The sequence below is a fragment of the Syngnathus scovelli genome, chromosome 2 (genome assembly GCF_024217435.2).
Source record: "Syngnathus scovelli strain Florida chromosome 2, RoL_Ssco_1.2, whole genome shotgun sequence".
In the NCBI taxonomy this organism is placed as follows: Eukaryota; Metazoa; Chordata; class Actinopteri; order Syngnathiformes; family Syngnathidae; genus Syngnathus; species Syngnathus scovelli.
The window spans coordinates 13700582-13708233 of NC_090848.1; the positions used below are offsets into that span (position 1 = coordinate 13700582).

The 7652-nt window shown below is 41.1% G+C and overlaps 2 protein-coding genes across 2 annotated transcripts; one reads left to right on the forward strand and one right to left on the reverse strand.

Annotated features, from left to right (window-relative positions):
- The first annotated feature begins 241 nt into the window (after positions 1 to 241).
- lactbl1a (lactamase, beta-like 1a) lies at positions 242 to 3679 on the forward strand. The gene is made up of 7 exons (XM_049754422.2): positions 242 to 427; positions 504 to 669; positions 1311 to 1414; positions 1475 to 1632; positions 2032 to 2246; positions 2368 to 2473; positions 2584 to 3679. Exons 2-7 carry the CDS (start codon positions 564 to 566, stop codon positions 3560 to 3562), a joined length of 1668 nt encoding a protein of 555 aa, XP_049610379.1. The 5' UTR covers positions 242 to 427; positions 504 to 563; the 3' UTR covers positions 3563 to 3679.
- A 171-nt stretch (positions 3680 to 3850) lies between these two features.
- suv39h1a (SUV39H1 histone lysine methyltransferase a) lies at positions 3851 to 7574 on the reverse strand. The gene is made up of 6 exons (XM_049754423.1): positions 7457 to 7574; positions 6134 to 6279; positions 5264 to 5923; positions 4934 to 5080; positions 4686 to 4815; positions 3851 to 4527 (listed from the first exon to the last, which is right to left on the reverse strand). Exons 1-6 carry the CDS (start codon positions 7473 to 7475, stop codon positions 4394 to 4396), a joined length of 1236 nt encoding a protein of 411 aa, XP_049610380.1. The 5' UTR covers positions 7476 to 7574; the 3' UTR covers positions 3851 to 4393.
- Between the last annotated feature and the right edge of the window lie 78 nt (positions 7575 to 7652).

The window sequence follows — 7652 nt, forward strand, 5'->3', positions numbered from 1 at the left end:
GATCCCAAAAGGCATCAACTGATTTTCCTGATGATCACTACAGTTTTTGATTTCCATCATTATGTCAGATATTTATTAAATATATTACCTGACTTCATAAGTGACCAGTGACCACTGACCTGTCCTTCCTACCCAGTAGACCACCTCAGAGAAATGAGAGGATTCGACTGTGTGGCAGCCTCCTTACAGATTATGATGTCACTATCGGGTTTTAATGACCATTAAGGGATCACAGTCAAGATTAGTTCCCATGGAGGTAACGGTTGTGTAAAAAAGGTACAACTAAGGCACAGCCTCATTATTCAATTCAACACTCCTGCAGGACTCACCCTTACTGCACAGGAGTTATAATGGATTTTCTTCTATAAAAAGTATCAAGCAAAAATATTAAGATGATTACAAATGAAGCCTGCTTTTCTGACCTATGGTAAGCTTTATCTTTTCTAATTGAGGTCAAATATCCTACTTCATGTAATTAAGTGTTAGTGTTTTTTCCCCAACAGCATTGAATCTCTGCCTGCATACTTTCCTATCTTTTGCCACATAAATCTTGAATCAGCAAGATGAAGGTAAAATGGACCATGTTGGGCATGGTTGTCTTCTTCCTACTCTCTGTGGTTATGACCTTCTGCTTCATATGGCAATACAGGATACCAAAGTTGAAGACAGGTAACATAGCTATACAGTAGAGTTTTGGATCACTTTAGTCGAGTTATTAAATTATTAATAATAATAATAGTGGGGGGACAATGGTACAGATAATGGATGGATGGGTAATAATAATAATACATTGTATTTGTGATACACTTTACTTTCCATAGGAGTCTCAAAGTGTGTTAGATCTTTACAAAAGGCTGGTACAGGATTATAAACTTCTGGGGGGGGGGGGGGGGGGGGGGGGGGGGGGGAGGTTTTGTGATGCAGACGATGAATTTGTAATACAGGCTGATTTGGCTTCATACTAAATCAACACAGTGAATTTTCTAAAACGTCTGTCCACCCATAAATGTATATATTCCTTATTTAAATCTAGGGTCACAAATGAGATAGGGTCTATAACAGCTGACATTCTGGGAGGCAGGCTAAACCCCGAATTGGTTACCACAGGGCACATGCTGATAAACATCCGTTCACACTCACATCTATGGACAATTTAGAATTTCTAGTCTTCCTAAGATGCATGTTTTGGGGGGAAATGGGAGAATGGAGGGGTATCTAATTCTGGACTAATCACATGCAAAAATATCTGAGAACGTTTCTTTGCACAAGGCAAACAAGACTGACTCAAAGATGCATTTCTCTTTACCCAGAAGTGGTTATAAAAGAATCGGCAGCAGAGGAGATGTGCCCACGGTATCCCGAGCCTGTGCCCCTCAAACATCCTATCACATCTCTAAGAGTGGCTTTAGAAAAGGTAACATTTCTTTCCTTATCATTCTGGATATAATTATCATTATTATTACTCTCCCACCAGGTTGACCTACTCCTGAGGAGCAGTGTTGACAGAATCAAGCTTCCAGCAATATCTGCCATTATAGTTTTAAATGACTCTGTTCTTTGGATTGGTAATTTTGGCAAAAAGAACATTAGTGAACCAACATCTCCTCCACCCGATGAGTACACAGTCTACAGGTAAGCTCACGTACATTGGGAGGATCCATCCATTTGTCTGTTTGGATAGTCCCAGCACTCTGTGGAGCAGCAAAAAGTCTGGCCAAGGCCAGACAGCTTTCATACGGCTGCATTAGTCAAAGTACAAAAATAGAATGGTAGTGGATAAAAGCAGTTCCTTGCTAGCTTAGGCTATTTCTATCAACGCTAGTCTTATAATATTCATACCAGCAGGAATATAGGCAGCAAATTTTTTGCATTGTGAAAAAGTGTCAGTAATATGTACAGTACTGGACACGATATGTTCAAGTTTCAGCATGCCTTGTTAAAAAAAAGTTTTGTCTTTGCTGACGCGGTGTACCGATAAATAATACCGATATGTTTACTGTATCACATTGATTTGAATGATTGCATCTACAGAATTGCAAGCCTTTCCAAGATATTTCCCTCCCTGATGTTGTACAAGCTGTGGGAAGATGGCCTTGTAGACTCAATAGATGACTCAGTGGAGAAGTACATAGACAACTTCACCATCAAGAACCCACTGGGAACCGACAGGGAAGCGGCGTCCACCACACGCAGGACCTTCAACAGAGCTGCCATTACCTTACGTAGAATGGCCAGTCACCTTTCTGGTAAAACTAAACCATCATTCACTTACTTAGTGAAGATAGTTAACGGTAGTATTTAAAAACAGATTAGAAAATCAACCTGGTGCCAAAATATAAATGGAGCCCATACAATGGGGTTTTACAGGATTACCCCGCAGATTAAGGTCAACTAATCTCCTTTGGGATGGGGACACAGAATCAGCCCTTCATGAGTTGCAGGATGATGTCCTTGTTGCTGATCCAGGAACAAAGTAAGGTTTTCCCTGCCTTGTTCTAATTTAACGACAGTTAGTAAATGAGCACATTGCTATGAGTGCAAGCTAAGATGTTATCGACGTGCCTTTGCTGTCTTTATCTATAGATGCCACTACAGCAATGTCGCCTTTGCTCTAATGGCCAACGTCTTGGCTGAGAAAGTGACTGGAATGGGCTACGAAAAGTGGGTATCCCGCAATATTTTGGATCGGCTCAGCATGAAGAACACCGGCTTCAATATGACTCCTATGATTCAGAGACAGATGGCAATGGGTGTCTACAGCAACGGTCAGCCGGCTCCCCTCTACAACTTGGGCTGGTATCGACCTGCGGGTCAGATGTACTCCACGACAGCCGACATGGCAAAACTTGTGATGACTCTCCTGGGATCATACAGAAGGACACTCCTCCGAAAAGACACCCTTAACACTATGCTGGCCCCACTTTTCCAATGCCAGAATGGCTACTTTGCCAGCTACACTGGCACACCATGGGAGATCAACCAGCAACTGGGCTACGATATCGTGAGAAAGGATGGTGACTTGGACGGCTTTGCGGCCTCTCTGTCACTGGTGCCACGTCTCAAATTAGGAATGGTGGGCCTGATGGCTGGGGTACGACCCGCAGGGCAGGATTTAGTGAGGCAAATATACAGCCACCTCATTCCTGCAGTGGAAGGTGCTTACAGGGATGCTGAACTGACACCCAGACCGCCACCTGACCCAGCTCCATACGTAGGCTTTTTTACTTATAGAAATATAACTTTCTATGAGATTAAAGTAGGGTCACATGGGGCCCTGCTCATGCAACAGTTTGGACCACAGATGGATAGCAAAATCCCAGACAATTACCAAACCATCCACCTTCAGTATCTTCAGGATAGGGTGTTCAGAGTGGCGTTCAAGAACCCATACCCTTGTAAGTTGAAGGTCAACAGTGCCTCCGTCTCTTTGGAGACTCAAGACAGACAGCTCTTTAACTTTTACCTCTTCAACAAAAAAGGTGTGTCACCAGGATTTGATTCGCCAGGACTTAACACTTACAAAGTCATGAGGATAGCCGGCAAACCGTATTTTACAACATGAAAAGTGAATGCAAACATATTTTGTATTGGCTTGCTTCCCCCCCCCAAAAAATACATGATTCATCTATGTATTTGATTCAGGGCAAAAGGAAGATTACAACCTAAACAAGGGGGGGGGGGGGGGGGTGTCCAATTTTTTTCCTTCCTTTTTCTAAACATTTGCTGTTAACTCACTTTTACCGCACCCTCCCCTCATACCATAATGTAAAAACTTCATCTTATGTGAATTTAGTATGTACACTTTGATTAAATATACAATGCAACAATTTAAAAACAATATAAAAGCTGATAAAAAAAACAAAACATTTGTGTATTTCACTTCACCGTAGTCACAGCATGAATTCACCTTGTAGTGACAAAAGTGAATCTCAATCAGGTATTTTTCATAGGTTTGACAGAATACTGAAAGAACACCATCATTGGTTGCGGCAGTGAAAGAGTGAAATAAAAAGCTGCGTGAACATACCTCATTTACAATAAACTGGACAAGTACAAAAAAAAAAAAATTGGCTCAAATCTGACACTTGACTTGCTCTCATTCAGCGGCACTTCACATTAAACTTTGGATAGCATGCATTTACTACATTAATTTGTAATTTGTGCTTGACCATGCTAAAACCACTTTAGAAATACATACATTTAAAATAAAAAACTTTAAAAAAAAAAAAAAAAAAAACAATTTCTGATGAGGTATAAAACAAAGACCTTATGTCCAAATTTATGTTTGAATGCCAGCGATGTTTGGAGCGCTTTCAAAAAGAAACAAATATGTACAATGTTCAAAATATTGTACAACGAGCTGCATTGTTTTTCCAGTCATACCAGTTCCTCATTAGAACAAGTATTTTCTACACGAGTCTGCTCCACACCGACACTCCACTCGCATCCTCTTCTTTGGCGAATTGGAGACACCAGCTAAGGTGAAACTGCAATCCATCTTAGAGCTTTCTGTGTCGACTGGATCAACTGGGAGCAAATGGAGAGTAAATAAAACGCCTATTTTGTTGTTACGTCATGCATACAAAAACTACTGAAACCCATGTCAAATATGTTCATTTTAAGTGACAGACTTAATCTTGATTTACAGACAAAAAGATCGACATGATTAAACAGTCGGCACTCACTTTGCATTTTGTAGTCAAAGGTGAGCTCCTCTCCTGCCCGGATGGACCGTGTTGAGAATAAAGCAATTCTCGGGAGCCTCTCATCAATGTTGTCAACAAACACATTGAATACTTGCATGTTTGGGTTACACTGGAAAAACAACAAAAGATGTAAATGTGACAAATGATTGTATGTCCACTCCATCGCAATCAAAATGCAGTGCATCGCTTAAAAGCAAAAAGAGAAAGCCATCATTTATGGTACCCACACTGTGATTGACAAAGTGAGAGATGTTGCCTTGGTGGGCAGCATCCACTGTGTATACATCCTCCACATAGTCCAGGTCAAAAAGGTATGTGGAGCCTTCGCCGTCATATATGTGACCTCGTTTCTCTGCTTCATCTGACGTGATGATCTGACAGAAACGACACAAAAGTGCTTCGCATTCCAGACCTGGTGCTGAACAGTCTCATGGTACCAAAATTGGTCCAGCAAAATGGTACACAATTGCATTACAAAACCGCTTGCTCAAAAAGGGCTGATTTGTCAAGCGCCTCCTTCGACTTCAACAAGGATTACACAGAAGACGAACCCTTACCTCTCCCACGTATTCCATGACAAATGAGTTCTTCTTTATATGTTGCAGCGTGCGGACTCCCCATCCCCGACCGTTGTCCGTCTTAAAGATAGCCAGGTCAAACTGAATGCCTTTTTGCACCACCCTGTTGGGGCAGTCTGGGCTGCAGAGGCACTGAGAATTACACTCGTATATGGGTTGTCCTGGCCTTACACGGACCTGGCCGTGTTCATTGTAAGCAACCCGATGCAATGACGCGCCAGGACAGCAGCCGTTCACCGGCTCCTCGAGACAATTCTTGCACTCACAGCCAACAGCCATTTCAGTAAAAACGATGCCCGGGCCTGCTTTGTAGTTGTTGATATAAGTGAAGTTCTTTGGTGGACCCTCAAAGTCGACATCGTTCATGACAAAGATGCGACCGGGGTGGTTGCAGGTTAGGTTCAACTGAGTCTCCCAGCTCTGCAGTTTCTGACGGAGTTCGGCTTTTCGAACTATAAATGTTGAGATTTCCCTATCCAGCCTTTTGGGGATAGAACGTATTTTCTGGCGACTCAGTTCTTGATCCAGGTCCTGGTGGAACTGCTTCATTAGTTTGGAGCATTTGAGGTGCCTCTTGGGCTCCCAGCTGTTGACTGACTCTGGAAAGCCTCTCCATTTCACCAGGTAAAATTCTTCCATCTAGAACAAAAATCCCAAATTATTTTATAACTCAAAAACCCAAGTCGTTCTAACGTCCACCAATCAGAAAAAACGGCAGGAGCTTCTTTGTGGGTCTACTCTTAAACATCATGTAATAACAACATATGAACATTTTCAGTACATTTTAGAGACATCTATTGTCTGGAAACTCTGGATTAAGCCAACAGGAAATTTAAAAAGGTACCTTACCTTAGTCTTTTTGTAGTCACAGAGGAACTCCACCTCATACTCATTGACGTTAGCTTTGGTTATCCCTAAATCTTTACAGTGAAGCCCTTCTAGGCGACACAAGGCTTCAAGGGCATCCCATGACATCTTACTGGGCACACTGCATTCTGAAAAAGAAGAAAATGGGCTTTTTGGTCATACATTATGTGCAAGTTTATAGAAAAATCTCACATAGTGGGGAACTGTACAGCTAACTTTTTTTTTTTCCTCTGTCAAAAGGTCTGTCATAACCAATGTTTCCCCAGATATATCTACTCAAATCTTATATTAGTATTATTCATTCATTTTCAATAATACTATATTAAAGATCATTTAAGTGTCAACGGGCAGGTGATTGCTTTTTTACATCACTCTACAAACTTCAATGTACAATTCTGCACTAGTGGACTAAGTTTACATTCTATACTATCTTCTTTATCCATTTATTTATGCTATCCAACTTATGATGTACATCCTTTTTCCCCTACGACCCAATTTCGTCGAACACCTGTTGTACAATGCCAACAAAGGCATTCTATTCTATTTATAACTTTGTTTGTGTACATAAATCATGGGAGGATAATTGGTGGATTGTATAGAATTGTGCATTGCCACAGCTCAACCTAAAACCCAAATACACCACTTGAAATTCGACTTTTATTCAGCTATCCATTCTCTGTACTGCGTCACCAATGAAATTATTACGACCAGAACTTCTGCACATACACATAAAAGTAATAAATGGAAATGTGGTTTTAAAAAACGACTGTTGTGACGCTACTGACATCCGTAAAATTATGAAAAGCCACTCCGTAAAGTTCTCGGACTAAGTTTTGACGATTTGTGGCTACAGTTCCAATTTCTTAGCAACCGTTTGAGCTACGTTACAAATACTCAATTTAGCATTAACATCGAAATTATTCTAAAACTATTCTGTATCTTGCTAAATCAATGAACTCTGACAAATTAGATAAACACAAATAGTGTCCGGTTGTATCACTCTGAAGTACACCTAACGAGACATGACGCTAGTTTCGTTTCCCTGCACAACTTTAACATCCAAAACACGACACAAACCGAGAACACAGTCATTGTTAGTTAACGCGCAAATTAAACCGCACTGAATATTTAAACAAATATGTCTCAAAGAGAGCCGTTTAACCACACTGATTTTACGCGGTTATCTTACACCGTGTCGCAGGTAAATGTGGAGACATAATTCGGGTGTGCATAATATACGTTTTTAAAAGCAGCAAATACGAATGTAAACAGATGGAAATTCAAAAACTGCCTTTCCTCGTTTACCTTTCGAAAATTCCGCCATTATATACTCGCAGCCGCCAAAACTGCATGGGCAGGGGAGAACCCAAAGCAGAGGCAACTGTCTCGGCTGCTAATTGGTTAAACGACTTTGTATCAGCCGTCTCATTGGTCCATTTGTTCTTTTCTCCGCCTTCTCCACCAGTTCTTCTTCGTTGTCTTTCTTCTTCTATTGTGTTGT

Bases quoted from the DNA above. Each gene is read 5' to 3' on its own strand.
- lactbl1a (XM_049754422.2), top strand. From the start codon at position 564: ATGAAGGTAAAATGGACCATGTTGGGCATGGTTGTCTTCTTCCTACTC. The intron at 670-1,310 runs GTAACATAGCTA...CTCTTTACCCAG, and splicing joins GATACCAAAGTTGAAGACAG to AAGTGGTTATAAAAGAATCG. The intron at 1,415-1,474 runs GTAACATTTCTT...CTCTCCCACCAG, and splicing joins TAAGAGTGGCTTTAGAAAAG to GTTGACCTACTCCTGAGGAG.
- suv39h1a (XM_049754423.1), bottom strand. The intron at 5,924-6,133 runs GTAAGGTACCTT...TTTTTGTTCTAG, and splicing joins GTGACTACAAAAAGACTAAG to ATGGAAGAATTTTACCTGGT. The intron at 4,816-4,933 runs GTGGGTACCATA...TTGTTTTTCCAG, and splicing joins CTCACTTTGTCAATCACAGT to TGTAACCCAAACATGCAAGT.